At 45.3% G+C, this 17582-nt stretch overlaps 1 protein-coding gene across 2 annotated transcripts in view; it reads left to right on the plus strand.

Annotated features, from left to right (window-relative positions):
* Dip2c (disco interacting protein 2 homolog C) overlaps positions 1-17582 on the plus strand; it is a 312795-nt gene that overhangs the window by 278068 nt on the left and 17145 nt on the right. For both annotated transcript variants that reach the window (XM_042686100.1, XM_042686101.1), the window contains 9 exons: positions 603-712; positions 1919-1999; positions 6085-6208; positions 7086-7207; positions 8255-8366; positions 8458-8567; positions 12088-12218; positions 14395-14563; positions 15769-15939. In XM_042686100.1, the coding sequence (XP_042542034.1) occupies positions 603-712; positions 1919-1999; positions 6085-6208; positions 7086-7207; positions 8255-8366; positions 8458-8567; positions 12088-12218; positions 14395-14563; positions 15769-15939 (1130 nt within the window). The remainder of the gene's footprint in view (positions 1-602; positions 713-1918; positions 2000-6084; positions 6209-7085; positions 7208-8254; positions 8367-8457; positions 8568-12087; positions 12219-14394; positions 14564-15768; positions 15940-17582) is intronic.

A 17582-nucleotide genomic window follows, 5' to 3' on the forward strand; every position in this document is an offset into this window, starting at 1 on the left:
GTGGTTCAAGTGGTAGTGCACTAACATTGAACATAGAGAAGCTCAGGGCAGTGCTGCCCTAGCCCCAAGTTCAAGCCCCAGGACCAGCACATGCATGCGCGTGCGCATACACACACATGCACATACACACACACACACACACACACACACACACACACAAATGTATTGTAATTTGTTTGTTTTAGGTCAACAGTCTTCACGAAGTGTATTAATAACATAAGAACAGACATCCAGAAAGTTAATTGCTTAGCAGTGAAGTACATCCTGTTTCTAGATTCTGTCTTCTTTGTCATTTTTATTGTCGCCTCTGAGAATGCACACCCACAGCCCCTGGTTCACACTCACTGGAAACTGGGGAAAATGGCATGGAGGGGAGCTAGGGGAAGTTCATGTGATGAAAATACTTCCATGTAGCCTCTGATTGAGGTCGATTTGTCTTTGCTCATCGTTGTCCTTCCATCCTTTTTAAAAACTCTTACAGTAGCTGCCATTTAAACCTGTCTTGGAAAGGGTTTCTGGAGAGGAAGTTTATGATCAAGCTGGGGGGCCATGTCTTGAGAAATTCCATTCTCTGCAAGGTCATACGTCCATTTTCCTTCCAGAAATCGGCCCCGCCTCTGTGATGGTGGGAAACCTGGTGTCTGGGAAGCGGATTGCCCAAGCGAGTGGAAGAGACCTGGGGCAGATAGAAGACAACGACCAGGCCCGGAAGGTAGGAGCGGAAGTGGATGCCGAATCACAGAGTGGCTGCCCCAAGTTCCTCCCTGTCCCCTCCATACCCTCCACCGTGGGTTCATCTCTGGTTAACCTTCCCTGCCTCCCACTTGCCTTCCATGGGACATCTTGTAAGCTTAAAAGAAAAACGTTTCTTAGAGGATGTTACAGAAAATTTATCATGGTACAAAATGAGAACTGGCAGGACTTAGACATTTGGAAACCATCGTAGTGTCCCCTTTCCACTCACTTCTGATTGTCCCCGCCAGCACTGATGGGAAGCACACACTGCCCATGCAGAGCTTGCTTCCTGGCTTCCGTCTTTCCATCCTTCCCACTGCACCTGCAGGAGAAATCCTCCAGCCCCTTACACACACATGGGTCACAACTTGTCCTAAGTAGTTGGGAGTCCATGTTAGAACAATTCACCCCTGACAGTGCTTAGAGCTCAGTGAGAGAGGTGTGGTCTCCCAGGGCCAAAAGATTATCCCGTTCTTCATAGACTACTAGGGAATGTGGCAAGACCAGCGGTGTAAATATCACCAGTGTGGCGACATACAGCTTACGACTTCAGAGCACTCAATCATCATCTCCTCCCCCCCCAATACATTTCTGTTAATAAAACCGATTAGCACTATTCATGGCTCTTTCCTATATCCTGACATGTAATAGGACTGTCCTTTTTATTACACACTGAATCGACTCAGTGCATATAATCCATGTAATTTGCAGTGCAATTTGATGACACCAGAGAATTGCCATTCTAAAAACATAAATTTAATCGAGCCCTTTAAGCATGTTAGATACAACATTGCATCTCCGCAGCCCGTGTGAAAGAGCTTGCTGTATCAGCTCCCCTTGCCCATAGAGCAAGTGACTATGCCATCCTTACACGGGCTTGTAGAGAGCTTACCTAACCCTGACCACTTGGCCAGTCCCTAAACCAGGTGCATTGACTTCTAAGTCATTATAGGGAAAAAGTTACTAGCACTTGCTTGTCCTGTTTATTCATTTGTTCGTGGTTTTCCTAAAAATAAATGTCCTCATTTCCCAGTGGAAGAAAGCATGCTATTGTAGAAACATCCAACTACACTGAGATGGGATATTTTGATTAGATGTTGAGAGTGCCCAGACCTAACCCATCTGTAACCCATTTAAATTTCGAGAGTGCCCACCCAGACCTAACCCATCTGTACCATTGCAGTTCCTGTTCCTCTCGGAGGTCTTGCAGTGGAGGGCGCAGACCACCCCCGACCACGTACTGTACACGCTGCTCAACTGCCGGGTGAGGCATCCTGGCCCCAGTCCCTGATGGTTTGCCTTGCTGAGGCTGAGCTGGTTCCTGGGAGGTGCTCTTCATGATACTGCTGACTTAACCTACCTTTGCCTTCAGTCTTACTGAATTCACGCTCTCTCTCTCCCTCCTCCTCTCTCTCTCTCTCTCTCTCTCTCTCTCTCTCTCTCTCTCTCTCTCCCCCCTCTCTCTCCTCTCTCTCTCTCTCTCTCTCTGCCTTATTGACTAAGACATTTTTACCCAAGGGTTGTTTTTTTAAATATATATGCCTATTATTTATAGTTGTATTTTAGCAACCATATTTGTAAACTTTCCAGCCCCAAATGTGTAATTAATGAGAACAATTGCAGTCTCTTGAAATATTTGTTTTTGTTTTGGCTACAAACTGCTTTTTAACACATATGAAGTCAGGCATTAATGACAGACTGTTAGGAATGAAAACCATTCCCACTATATTAAGTACAAAGGTTATGTTTATATTTCCCATCAGGAAATCAAAATCATTAAACATTATCCTCTACTACTACTTAGGAATGCCTTAAATATGCAAGCAAATGTTGACAATAGGAGTTAAATGTAAAAGTCTTAACATACTTGAAAACTTTTCTTTTCACTACAAAAACAGAGCTTGAAAAATGCATTGAAACTAGGTGCAGGGACTTGCTCCTGTAATCTCAGCTACTCAGGAGGTGGAGATCACAGGACTATGGTTCAAGGTTAAATCAGGCAAAGCGTGAGCAAATCCTCATCTCAGCCAACAGTTGGGCATGGTGATATGCATCCATTGTCCCACCTATGCGGGAAGCGTAAGCAGGAAGGTTGAAGACCAGGCTGGCTTCAGCAAAAATGCAGCACCCTATTTAAAAACACCTAAAGCATAAAGGGCTGAAGGTATGGCTCAAATGGTAGGGCACCTGCTTGGCAAGAGCAAGACCCTGTTCAAACCCCAGTACAAAAAGGGGGCGGGGATTTAAAAGGTAGTTCTCTGCAAGTACAGGCCCTTGTGACTCTTTAAACAAAATTATGGTCATTGCTTGTCATCAAAATCTCAGTGTGTGAAGGTAGCGCTTCCCGTGCAAGGCAACCAGCTTGTCACAAATGAGAGGAAAGGCCACCCGCATGGCTCTCTGCCCCTTGAAGCTTCAGTCCAGGTTTCTGGTTGAGACCATTCTTTGCATATGGTTTAGTTCACACCACACCCCTCCACCTCAGGAACACTCTTTGAAATTGTCTTGGGCGCAGAGATGTCCCTACGGCTCATCATGCCCTGTGTCTGCCCAAGGCCTTTCTGTCCCTGGAAGAGGCATGAGATGTGGGGCAGGCCCTCTTCCTGCGTGTCCTGGGGGCTTTGTGCTTGCAGATGGTGAGGAGCTCCTCTCTAAGCAGCCCCTGCCACAGCAGCCCGTAGGCTCCACCTGCCCATGTGCTCTTGGCAGGATCCAGAGCTCTGTGGGGTTGGCTACAAGTCTGTGTATCTAAAGTGCCCACTTCCTTCTCTTTCCTCCACTGACCCATCGATCCTGTGAATTCAGACAGGTCTCCCTTTCTAGACAAGTTTTCTGCTTACCTTCCTCAGGAGCTGTGGCCCTGCCCAAGTCTCCCTTTTATCAAGCTTTCTCCCTGACCTTCCTGTTCTCTCCATAGCTTGCTCATTCTTTCTCCATTGTCTCAGTGGCTCACTCCAGACTTTCAATGTCACCTCCAAAGTGACGATAACTTGAGCTGATCTCCTGTGGCCCAAGCACAGTGCCTTCTCAGATCCTGTCAACTGAACATCCTTCCTCGCTCTCTTCATTTCCTCTCTGCTGCCATGTTGCTTAGATTCTCCATGCACTGTAAGGCACAGGAGACCAAGTCAAGGCCTGAACCACTTCCAAGACTTTTCCCTCAACATGGCCTAAAACAAATGCACTGTCCCCAGATTGTAGCATAGATAAATACCTTTGTGCAGAGATTCTAGTCATATTAGGGGGTGTCCCAAGAAAAGCCATGAATTCCTGAAGACACAAAAATCCAAAGCAGATAGATGTACAGTCAAACAGAAGGGAAATAGGTTTCTAATGCCATCTACTTTGGGGCATGCATGGCTCATGGAGTGATGCCAGAGGCAGAGTCTTGGTGTCCAGCTGTTCTGACCCTGTGGCCATCACCTCCCTTTAGCGCCTGTGATTAAGTCATTGTCATAGCCAGACATGGGCTCTCAGTGGAAATCTTTACTGGAACTGACGCCCATGCCGTAAAATGATTTCCGTGAAGAAAACAGATGCAGTTAGCCAGAGTGCAATTCCACAGATGTATCTGCTTTAGATTAGCATGCAGAAGTCTGGGCCAGGGCTGCCTTCTCCTGTTAGGCATGCCTGAAGCTTTTCGAAGCTCTCAGTGTGTGGATGGTCCTACCCTGAGCTGTCCGCGGAGTCACAGCACCCCTCTACAAAGTTCAGAGGCAAGCATCTGTGTTTCTCTCCCACGCCTGTTTTCCTTGGTGTGCTGTCACACCCGGCCCTGCACATCTGCAGGTCATGTCACTTGGCAAAATGTTCACTTAACTTTCTAGTTCAGGTGAAGCCACACATGTTTTCTAAGAGTAATATTTAAAATGGTAGGAGGAAATGGGTAACACTCATTGTCCTAATGAATGACTTAAGGTGTCTAGAATGTTCTCACTTACTATGTGTCCTCAGTGCCTTTCTGGTTTTTGTGGCCACATAATCAGGGCCTCCATCTTGGATGAGTATTTCAATGGATTATGAATTTGCCACTAATCCTCACTGGCTCATTTTTAGGGGGTTGGACAAGTTGGCTCACAGTGTGAGACATTCACAGAGTGTTCATTCATGTCTTCTTATGGCCTGTGTAGTAAATAGAAGTGAGTTGTACATAGGATAAGAATACCAGGAAATGGTGGCTGTTTCTAAGACTCGGTGGCTGTTCTTTTATAGGACTACTTGTTGAGAATACTTTATATTTTCTTGACAACTAGCTCTTGGGAAAGTGAAATGTACAACAGAAAAACCTCAAAAGGTTGTGACCCTCACAGAGTGGGAATGAGCACTAATGTCATATGGTAGATCATTCCCCGAGTGGTGGCGACATTCAAGCATGCGAGCTGGGGGACAGAACAAAGAAATAGCAGAATCACTTAGATTACTATTAGCTGCCAGCTGAGTGTTTATAATTTGTGGAGTTGTGTGTGTGTGTGTGTGTGTATATATGCGTACACACATGCACACGTTGTTGTTTGTTTCTGAGTTATGCTAGCCTCAAACTCACTATGTAGCCTAGGCTAGCCACAAACTCTGGTCCGTCTGCCTCAGCCTCCAAGGGCTTAGGATTACAGATGCATACCACTGCACCTCTGTGATTTGCAACTCATACTTAGCTTTGCAATTTAGAACACTGAATATATTTTTAGTATTTCTAAGTACCCTTCTTGCTTCTAATCTTTCCTAGTAACTCATCGGAAGATTTTTTTTAGAAGTCCAAACATTCTTTTCTATTTGTTTCTACATAGTTTAAAAGTCTACTTGAAAATACATTTGATTATCGTTTCTTTTTTAGAATGTCTTTTTCATTGTTGCTTTTTTGTTTTTTGGCCTTTTGCTTTTCTTGATTTTTTAATAAAAATTTACTGTCAGTCTTTATTTCTTACCATTTGAGCCTACATGTCCACTAGTAATTCTTACTGCCCAAGACAGTTGTACAACAATCACAAAATGACTGGGAGTGTTTTGTTTTTAATTCATCTCTTCCTAAGTTAAGATGATAATTGGCTAAATTACTTCAAACCTTGTTTTAACCCCCAAATACCTGAATGTCCCTTTGATCATATTCTTCTTACCTGGAGACTGACTTCTGTTGGATAGAAGGAGATGTGGGTTGGATAGAAGGGTGGTGGCAACAAATGATGAGAACTTTCTAAAATTGCCTATGGTGATGGTTGTACAATTTTGTGAGCACACTGCAAACCAATGAATTACACATTGTGGAAAAATGAATTGCACGCTATGTGAACTATGTGCCAATAAAGCAATGGAGGTACAGACTCTTACAAAAACCACCTGCTTCTGTGCTATCAGGGTACGATAGCAAACTCTCTGACGTGTGTCCAGCTGCACAAGCGTGCTGAGAAGATTGCTGTGATGCTGATGGAGAGGGGCCATCTGCAGGACGGAGACCACGTGGCGTTGGTCTACCCGCCAGGTGAGGAGCAGCATGCAACTTGACCCCCCCGTGGGGCGGCCAGGCCAGCCGTTGTAGAGGAGCCGCTCCCTTGCCCCCTTCGGCACTCAGTGCGAAGTTGCTGGGTGGTTGCCAAGAACGGGCACTCTCCTCAGACTGTGAGAGGGCGCATCTCTGGCCCCACTCACAGGGACAAAGCTACTGTTATACGACTTTCAGAGACTTACAGAAAACAATGTGTAACCAGAACTTGTATATCTAAGTTTGTTTCATTAGGTAAACAAGATAGCTCATGGAAGCCGTGGTGGTTAACTCTTTTACTGCTGACTTCATAGTTATATAGTTAGGTAACTTCTGAGAGAAATGACTCAAAATGAAACTTATGCGTTGCTTGGTATCTTGTGCTGAACTGAGTGGACCAAATGAACATGATCACCAAGGCTTTTCAAAATGGCACAGGAAGGAAAGAAAGGGTCTGATAATGTTAGGATGCTTAACCCACGACCAGACTTTTTTCCCAGACCGGAACTCACACTACCAAGGATGGCGGTCATTTAAAAATGTGACTTGTTGCTGGGCACCCATGACTTGTGCGTGTAATCCTAGCTACTCAGGAGGCTGAGATCTGATGAGTGCAGTTCAAGGCCAGCTCAGGCAGGAAAGCTTAATGAGATTCTTGTCTCCAATTAACCTTAAAAACCCTGGAAGTAGAGCTGTGGCTCAAGGAGAAGAGTAATACCTTTGAGCAGAAAAAGCCCAGGGACAGCATCCAGGCCCTTAGTTCAAGCCCCAGAAGCAGCGCGCACGTGCGCGCGCGCGCGCACACACACACACACACACACACACACACACAAATATATTTGCCTCAACTAATAATTTCTGTTTTCTTCCTTTGTAGGAATAGACCTCATCGCAGCATTTTATGGTTGCCTGTACGCAGGCTGTGTGCCAATAACTGTCCGGCCTCCACACCCCCAGAACATCGCCACGACGCTGCCTACAGTCAAGATGATTGTGGAGGTACTACACCTGGAGGACTATGGGCACCTCCCCGCCTCCTCTCCGGGTCGCGCTGCAGGTCATAGACCTGAAGCCCCCAAGGGTGGTTGCTGTCTGCTGAGTTTGTGAGCATAGAGTGGAAGTGATGGGAGAGGAAATGGTCTCCACCTCCAGGGAGCCTAGGAAACTGCTTCTCATCGAGCTTCCGAAGCCAGATTTCAGGGAGTCAGCAGGGGCTGCCGTGCACTGACTGACACTGAAGGTCTTCTAGAGGAGGCAGCTCTCTGGAGAGGCCAGCCTTGCCATCATGAAGCACTTCCCTCTGTACCTAACCAGGAAAATCAAAGGAAAATGGAGGATGGGTTTTTCCCCTATTAGAAGAGGAGCCATGAGAAGCAAAGTTAGTTTGAACAGAGAATGGCAGTGTCCTGTCACCCAGTGGAGACCCTTTGAAGTCATATTGGAGTACTTCTGTGGTGGATGATCAGGACAGAAAATATGTATGCATCTCAACATATATGTGGCACGTGTGTGTATGGGAGATGTGTGTGTATGCCAGTGCTGGGCTTGAACTCAGGCCAAGGCTGTTTCCCTTAGTTTTTTCACTCAAGGCCATCACTTGAGCCATAGCTCCACTTCCCGTTTTTTTACTGGTTATAGTTGGAGATAATGCTTGAGCTGTCTTTGAACCAGGATCCTCAGATGTCAGCCTCCTAAGTAGCTAGGATGACAGATGTGAGCCTGGTGGCCAGCTGTGCGACACTTATGATGGGGTTTTGATGCTCTTTTCAGGATGTGCTCATGAGACCAGGCGCATCTCCACCCTAGGCCATGCGGGAACAGGGTCTTCAGTGGCTTGTGCTGTACCTGTGGCATCCATGATCAGATCCCGCCATCCGGCACCTTTGCTCCTCACCAGAAGCTGTGCCCTTGGGAATCTGATCCTCCTGTTAACCTGTGTGGTTTAAGTGTAGATCCTGAGCATGAGGCACACGTGTGAAAAACAGCAGAGATTTGTCTTTCCGGGTTTGCAGTCCTTCATTCCATCTTTGTCTCTCTGGCCCCCAGGTGAGCCGCTCCGCCTGTCTGATGACCACACAACTAATCTGTAAACTGCTACGGTCCAGGGAGGCAGCGGCGGCTGTAGATGTCAGGACGTGGCCCCTCATCCTGGACACAGGTCAGCTCTTGAGCACGCTGGATATGCGCACTTGCTTGTGTGGCCCTTGATTATTAGGGAAGCTAGACTAATAGATTCTTTTCTTCACCAGATGATTTGCCAAAGAAGCGGCCGGCTCAGATCTACAAACCTTCCAACCCAGACACACTGGCCTACCTTGACTTTAGTGTGTCCACAACTGGGATGCTAGCTGGCGTAAAGGTGAGCAGTGTGTCTGTGCAACACAAACACTAGTGAAGTCCAACCGACAGGCCATGCATCGACTGTCAGCTCCTGTCCTTAACTGTGGTGACACATGGAAAGAGGAGTACCTATGCTTTCTAAGCAAGCTGCCGTGCGTGTGACATGGCGCTAATGACAGTAGTTCATGAGGCTAAGTCATTTCTTTACATTGCCACAGTCTTCCTCATCCGTAATAGAATTGTGCATATGTTTTCCTTTCTTACCATCTCTCAAATTCTGTTTTCTAAATCTCTGCACGTGGAAGTTTCATTGCAGATTGCTGCTCAGTATGTGTAGCTGCAATGATCCTTTTCCGTATTGAAGAGCAGAAATACTAAGGCAGCGTTAGGCTCTTCACAGCTCAGGTGATGTCCAGGTACTGTGTCACCCTAAACCAGTAGCTTCTCTGCCTCCATACCTTGTCCTCAGTGTCTCTGCCTCTGAGTCAGACTGGGAAATGTGGCCTTCATGATTTCACTTGGTTCTCAGACTCTTATCTGCTGTTCAGTGGAATTTGAAATATTATATAGATTAATAAAATTATAGTTTTAAATAAAATATTTTTCGAAAGCTTTTTGAAAAGAAGCATTTTCAAAACCAGATGACTTAGTTACTAGTACTGAAATTATTCTCGAGCCTCTTGCTGCATTCTTTTGATCATTTTTCCAGTGTACGGAAGTGGGAGTTGTCATGTTAAATCCTGATTCAGCAAAGATGTTTGTATACTTTATTGGGATGGGATCTATGTTTATCACCTCCTGGTGATCCCACTTCATCTGAGTTATACACTGTTGAAACTCTAAAGAACTGGATGGCTAGACTTCCTTTCAAACTTATAAAAGGTTTTTCTTAAACTTTTGACTGTTTAACTTCATGAATACCTGAAGTAAAATATGTTATGATGTCAGTTAATGAAAATCCGTATGCTTCAAATGCTGAGAGGCACAGAATCCATTTGGTATTATCTGGCATATGTCTGTGGAGCATGGAATCCATGGTCTCTTGGGTTGCCTAAAAATCTAGTTTACCCAGAAAAGATTTTTCATTTAATTTCAGCTTTTATTCAGGAACATCACTTGATTACAGAGCATAAAAGTTTTGCTCTTCAATGGCTTTGCAATGTCCAATTTCATATAAAACATGATTGTGCATTTATCTGTTTCAATTGCATCATTTTATCTACTTAAAATATGACCTTAGCTGAGTTCTGGTGGCTTATGCCTAGAATTCTAGCTACTCAGGAGGCTGATATCTGAGGATCGTGGTTCAGAGCCACCCTGAGCAGAAAAGTCTATGAGACTCTTATATCCAGAAAAAGCTAGAAGTGGCACTGTGGCTCAAGTGGTAGAGCACTAGCCTTGAACACAAAGAGGCTCAAGGACAGTGCCCAGGTCAAGTTGAAGCCCCATGGTCACCAAAATAATAATAATAGTAATAGTAATAATAAGAAAATATGACTTTGCACTTTAGAGGCTCCTAAAAGATCCCCAATATACATTTACTTGAGATTGATAAAGGTTATCACATCTAGGATTAGCTTTGGGCTAACCACCTTAAGGTGGTCATTTCCCCTTTCAGCAAATACTGTGGCTCCAAAAGCCAGCTAGAAGGAACTGTGTCTCACATCTGGAGGATTGTGCCGATTATCCTGTAATGAATTTAGTGAGGTATCTGGACTGGAGGGCATTCTGGGCCTGCCCAGCTTCTAACAGTGCCTTGCTGTGTCGCAGTGGAAGGATTGCCTGTTCCCAGGGTCTCTCATCTCTTGCTGGAGTGATGGATGAATTGAAAACCAGGCACTAGGCTACATTTCCTTGGTTATTACAGTGTTCTACACCAGTCCTCTTACAGGGGGACTTGATGCTTCAGATAAACTTGTGACACGTTTTAACACTGGGGCACTTGGTGCTGTCTTCTGTGCTGCTTCTATGTCACCTCTTCTCTTGGTCTTGTTTGGATAGAAGCCACGAGAACACTGACTCTGTTAGACACATGCAGTCCAGGAACCCCTGGGTCATCCTACGCAGATTCCAAAGAGACTAAGTGCTGTGGAGGAGGCTGCAGCTGTGCAGGTGTGCGGCAGGCCCTGTTTGGGTACAGGGCTCAGCCCTGCACGCGGACACTGCCTCATTTTCCCACAATGCCACCCTGCTTCTGCTGAAAACATGCCACCTTTCAGCACACCTAACGTTTTACCTTCTTACTAAGATTCGGCACAATCACTTTTACCTTGCTTCCGGCACCACTTTTTCGGAGGTCTGTTTTCACCACATCCAGGGCAGGGGCCACTCAAGCAGAGCACACCACAGTTGAACACAACCGACAATAACACAGGACTCTGTGGAAAGCACAAATCGTGCAAATCCTTAAAAAGACTAAGTCAAAGCCCAACCAGACAAGTATTGGGAAATGAGTATTTGCAAGAGGGGAGAGAGGGACCAAGGGAAGAGGGGTAAAGAATGAAAAGGGAAGGGGGGAGAATGCAGGCAGGAATTCATTATCTATACCGCAGAATTGAAAAACATGAGGGAAGGGGTGGGGGAAAGAGGGGGAAGATGGCGCACCTCAAGATGCGTTGTACACATGATCTGCTGGTTAAATGGCAAAAAATTCAATGCCCTACCTAAAATTAAGATATGTAAAGGACAGCTGGGTTGGAAGGGGTGAGAATGTGGAAAGGGGGGACCATGATCAGGACGCCCTGGATTCATCAACTGCCTCTGTGAGTGGCAGCTGCTTTGTACAGTTACTTAAAGATAATAAAATATGCAGACCAATAATGCAGGACTCACTGAATTGTACAACACACATGCAGGAATTTAAAATGGTTTTGTTGGAAACATCTTTGAATCTCTTATTTATTTTCAGCATGCTTGGGCAAAACCGTGCATAGTGAAATCATGAATGAGGCAGGCTTACTTATTTGAGAGTGTGCCTTAGCTCCTATTGGTGTCTGTTCTGGGCTGGGAAGAGGGGAGAGCTTGGCCCTCACCTGAGTGCTAGCAGGTGAGATTGGCTTTCAGCTGCTGCCCCCTGGCAGGGTGGCCACCATGCAGGCAGAGCACCGGGCTTGCTACAGGAAGGCCACATTCCATTTCCTTCCATCAGCACATTCTTTCCTTCTCTGAGCCTCCCATTTCCTGAACGTTAAGGTGAGGGGTTCCTTGTGCACAAAAATAGGGCAGTCTCCCCCTGCAGAGGTGGAGTGAACTGTGACATGTTCTTAGCCCACTGCACAGGCAGCTGCAGGGGCACAGGAGCTCCTGCCTGTCTAGCCACCGCGCAGAGCACAGTGCCCTGTTACCTCAGCTGCTGGAGCTGCTAGGGCCTAGAAGATTGGGATAATCTGGGAATACGGTGAGAGCCTGCAGCCATGCGCCTTTGAACCCTTGACCAAGACACCATGGTGTCCGCGATGCTGGAGGCTTCCTAGGAGCAGCAGCAATGTGTCCATGGACCTGGTGTCAGCCTCCACACACCTTTTCTACCTGTCTTACAGATGTCCCACGCAGCCACCAGTGCCTTCTGCCGTTCCATTAAGCTGCAGTGTGAGCTTTACCCCTCTAGAGAAGTGGCCATCTGTCTGGACCCCTACTGTGGGCTTGGGTTTGTCCTCTGGTGCCTCTGCAGGTAAAATTCCTCTTTTAGATCTTTCACAGTATTCCTGGAGCTAAGGAAGTGGTTTGCGTCCAGACCTAAAGTGTGTGTTAGAGGACCACTTGAGGAATATCATTATGTAATTACAAAGAAAGCAAGTACACAAAACACCGGAAAGCTTGAAAGAAAATAATGTAAAGAACCTCAGGTCTGGCTGGGTATTGGCAGCCTGTGCTTACACTCAGAAGCTGAGATTTGGGAATCCTGGTCTGAAGCCAGACCAGCCTAATCCAAGAGACTCTTATATCCAGATAACCAGCAAAAAGCCTGATGTGGACAGGTAGCTCAGTAGTAGAACACTCTATAGGAGCAGAAAAGCCAAGCAACAGTGCAAGGCCCTGAGTTTAAGCCCCAATTCTGGGATGTGCACACACATACCCCTCAGATTGAGATGAAAGAATATTAGGATAAAAGGCTACTTTTACAGACTTCAGACAAATTTTGTGTGGTAGAAAGTTACTTGTAATCATTAGTTATTTGAAAAGAATATGTTATTTTTCTGTGCAAAGGGTCTTATTAGAAATAGATTTTGAAGATTCATTGAATTTTCTTACATGCCTTTAACCAGTTGGATCCTGTCATGATAAAAGTATGCTAGTTCATCTATGAACTTTGATACAGCTTGGAAATCCTTTTAAGTTTTACATCATTATCTAGTGTATTTATTATAATGGCATCTATTAATCTTTGTAGTAATAAACCGGAACATTAAAGGTGTAGTTTTGTAAAATATTCTTTTTTTTTTTTTTTTTTGGTCGGCCGTGGGGCTTGAACTCTGGGCCTGGATGCTGTCCCTCAGCTCTTCAGCTCAAGGCGAGCGCTCTACCACTTGAGCTACAGCACCACTTCCGGTTTTCTGGTGGTTTTTTGGAGATAGGAGTCTCACGGTCTCTCCTACCCGGGCTGGCTTTGAACCGCGATCCTCAGATCTCAGCCTCCTGAGTAGCTAGGATTGCAGGCATGAGCCACCAGCGCCCAGCTGTAAAATACTCTTAAATCCACTTTTTATACATAATTACAGTTTGGAGTCTTTCATTTTTTTCTTATTTCTTTAAATGGGCTATCACGTGATGATAAAATTAAAGAATGAGTATATTATTCTTCTCTTTAATGCTCTGTTTGGATTATACTCATCAAAACTTTAAAAGATTGAACCAAGGCAGGTATAGTGACTCATCTGTAACACTAGCAACCCACAAAGCGAAGGTCAGAAGGATCAAGGTTCAAGGTCAACCAGGGTCAAAGATGTTTATGAGCTCTCATCTCAAATAATAAGCCAAACCTAGTGGCACATACCTGTCATTTTAGCTGTTTGGGAGGTATAAAGAGAAGGATCAGGTTTTAAGTCAGTGTGGGGGAAAAAAATTGACTTCAAAAATAACTCGTTGAGGAGTTAGAGGTGTGGCTGTTGGTGGAGTGCTAGCCAGTGAGCAAAAGTGGCAGGTACTGAGTTTGAGTTCCAGTCATGACTTAAAAAATAATAACTACATTAAAAAAAATTTAGGAGCATGCCTCAAGTGGTACACCTGCCTAGCCAGTGCAAGGCCTGAGTTCAGACCCCAAGAAGGATTCAGTCACCAAGAAGGACTGTCTTAATTGTCTTAATTTTCTTCCTTTTGCTCTGGATGTCAGTTTTCTAAATTAGGGATAGACACCCATTTCCTTCATTGGCTGCTTAACAGTTCATTCCATGATGTCTCTCGCAAACTGTAGCCCAGGCTGCCAGAGACAATTTTTGAATAAATGAGCAACGGCTTTGTTCCAACAAAACAAAGCTTACCATGGGCAGTGTCCATGTTATGCCCGTTCCCATGCTAACTGCAGACTTTGAACCGAAAAGTGATTCCTGTGATTTTTTACCAAGAAGAGGGTAGAGTTCATTAAATGTAGCTGCATTGAGAGAAACCCAAGGGCATCACAGCTGTTAGATGCTTCCAGTGAATGTTGAAAATGCTAATGGCTTGGTAAAATATTTCCCTGCTTTCCAGAATATCTTCAGAAATGTGGCCTCACTTTTTAGAGTTGGTTGTCCTGTCTGTGTCTGACACACGATGAGGCCTGTGGGAAGTCATTTCCCACAAGTGAACGCCGCCCTAACCTGCCCACCCCCCCTGCTCACCTGCCCTGACCCCCATTTCTGCCTCTGCAGTGTGTACTCGGGGCACCAGTCCATCCTCATCCCGCCCTCTGAGCTGGAGACCAACCCCGCTCTGTGGCTCCTCGCCGTGAGTCAGTACAAAGTCCGGGACACCTTCTGCTCCTACTCCGTGATGGAGCTCTGCACCAAGGGCCTGGGCTCACAGACAGAGTCCCTCAAGGTGAGTAGCTGTGCTCCTGGCCTCAGTTTAGGCGTGTATCGGGGCACTCTGGTCCCAAAGGGGACATTGGCTGGGAGAAGGCAGCACAGGACCATCCTTCTAAATTAAAAATGCTATAATCTGTTGCCTGAGACTTACATATCACTTTTGGGAGAAGCTGCCTTTGTTTTAGCATGAGTGAATGGTTCTGCCTGCCACAAATAGTAATATGCGTGAGTGTAAATATGCAAGAGTTTTAAATTTCACTAGATCGGCTTGAAAGATCCAAATTTTCCCTTGCTTGATGAGTTAAAATTTTCAAGGAACTTTTGGTGTTTACCTAGAAAGGTTTGAATTTAGCTGTTGATCTTGATGTTCCTGGCAGACTCTAATTTGAAGGCTAGCCAAAGCTATCCATGTGTCTAAAGCACCATGTTTACTGTGTACAGGCCAAGGATTCAGTCCTCAGCTGCACAAAAAAGAAGGGAAGGGAAGGGAAAAAGAAAGACTATCATAAATTGTGTGTCCTCCTCATTCAAGTACTTGAACACTTGAGGGACTGATGGTTTGGTTAGGCTAAGGCCTCTTTTAAAAGCTCTACTTTCACTTAGACACCATTTTCACTGGACCACCGTATTCAGGCCCTTCTGTCAGCAAGTCTTTCTCCAGTTCAGCTGAAACGCACAAGCTTTCACCACTGTGAGTGTTTGTGTGGACTTGCTGAATTCCTTTTCCCAGGATCCTTCCCACTTGGCTCAGCTGACTGTGTGTGGTACAGATGCTGAGATATAATTAAGGACACACTTACTGTAGAAACTGAGATGCACTTGGTAAGGAGAGTTTAGCTTGACCTTTCCTGTGCCCTGCGATGTCAGTGGAGAGCTGCCAGTATGAAGTTGTCTGCACATTTCAGTTCAACATCCCTACATTTTAGCACGTGGCTTCCTCCTTTCTCTTGTACATGGGTGCTCTCAGGATTGCCCACAAATGCTGCTCCTTCCTCAGGAAGCTGGTCTTTCTCACCTTTTTCTCTTCACAACTCTTACTGCAGTGGACCCTTTCTGTGCCAAAATACCAGCATCCCGGAATTGTTTGACACGCAGGCGGGCAGAGGAGGGGCAGTGTTGCATGTGTTGCCGTTGCTCTGGGTGAAGGGATTCTGGTTTCACACAGGTGAGCATAACAGGCGCGTGAGGCTGCATTGGTGACCCTGTGCTTCCTTCCAGGCACGAGGACTGGACTTGTCCCGAGTAAGGACATGTGTGGTGGTGGCTGAAGAACGTCCCAGAATTGCCCTCACACAGTCTTTTTCAAAGCTGTTTAAAGACCTGGGCCTCCATCCACGGGCTGTGAGCACTTCCTTTGGCTGTAGAGTGAACCTGGCGATTTGCTTACAGGTGAGGTTCGTGAAAACCAGTCAGGGCTGAGTGACAGCAGTGACAGCAGTGACAGCTGTTTTAAGTAGCAGGTGTACAGGGCAAACCTGCTCACACTGTTTTCTTTGGCTGACTCCTCGCTACATTCTTTAATTAAATGCTGTGATTGGTACATGCATATCTCCTTTCTTTTTAAGTTCTATTCCTATCCATTCTTCAAAACTAGCTTTCCTAGGCTTGTTCTGGTGTGTTTTTGTTTTTGTTTTTTTAATCTTTGTAGTAGGGGTGGCACTTCTGCAGACTTCTGCTGTGCAACTTTGTGAGAGATTCCACACTTTGCTCTTTCACAGACAGGAGTTCAGGAGGGAGAATTCCACAATGTTCATCAGACTGAAGAATTTACTTTGTCACACTAACCTAAAATTGCAAAACTACATTGCACTCTGGGAATGTGAGTGAGGCGAGTCTCAGAGAGTGGCCTTGCAGTGGGCAAAGAAGAATTTGTTTCCTACATTAGGATACTTTTGACCATCTTCACTACTTTTTTCTTTTCATGTCTTTTTGTTTTTGTTTTTGGTGCCAGTCCTGGGACATCAGCTCAGGGACTGGGCACTGTCTCTGAGCTACCTTTGCTCAAGGCTAGCGCTCTACCACTTTGAGCCAAACCACCACGTACTGTTTACTGCTGGTTAGTTGGAGATGAGTCTCACAGACTTCCCTGCCCAGGCTGGCTTGAAACTATAGTTCACAGATCCCAGCCTCCTGAGTAGCTAGGATTACAGGTATGAGCCCCTGGTGCCTGGCCAAACAGCTTTTTTATTTTTTTTAAAACAAAATCTTATCTGCATGTATTTTGTTTCAGTCTTCTCCTCAAATTAGCTCCATTTACAAAGAAATTACAAGCTAGTGAATTCGTCTCAAGACCCAGTTAAATCTGTCCTTGTGATTGAAACCCGAGCTTATCTTACCACATCAGCTCCTCTAATGTTTGGGGCCGTCTGCATCTGCCCCTCACATTGCCTCAGCCATGCTCGTGTATCGTCTCCTCCCTGGCACAGCCAGGATGGGAGTCTCTTCCCGCCTCCTCTCTTAACTGGGCCCCTGGTGGAAACAGGTCAGAAATTCAAGGAGAAATTGCGTGACAGTTAGCTGAAGTGATGCTCACTCTTGTGTTTTCTAAATTGTTGGGAGTAAAGGGAGAGAAGCAGAGGGTATGTGCCATATTAACTTTAATAATAATGTTAGCCTGTGGTAACAGGTGACAAAGTTCTCCATTTTGTTATACAAACTTAAAGCCTTATATAGATGTAAAAAATAGAATAGATATATTTATTTACTCTTTATTATCCTTCATTTATGTCTATCCATTTAAATATAGAATATTTTAAGAAGGCTTACAGGGAAGGGAAACATCAAATAGAAGACAATTATACACTCAGAAAGTAAGCAGATTGGTTCAGGTGACATTCAAGAATGAAGTTGGGGAATAGGTCTTTTCAGGAGGTGCCTGAAATGCCAGCTCCTTCTCAGTGGTGTCCTCAGTGCCCTGGAGATAGTTAATAAATATCCATGCTTGCTGAGAAAATGAAGCTGTAGGTTTCTAATAAGAGATAGTAACATTCTTTCGTAGAAGCAATCCCACAATATGGCTACTAAACCCAGAG

This window comes from Dipodomys spectabilis, unplaced genomic scaffold, assembly GCF_019054845.1.
Source record: "Dipodomys spectabilis isolate Male_0828 unplaced genomic scaffold, ASM1905484v1 ptg000096l, whole genome shotgun sequence".
Lineage (NCBI taxonomy): Eukaryota > Metazoa > Chordata > Mammalia > Rodentia > Heteromyidae > Dipodomys > Dipodomys spectabilis.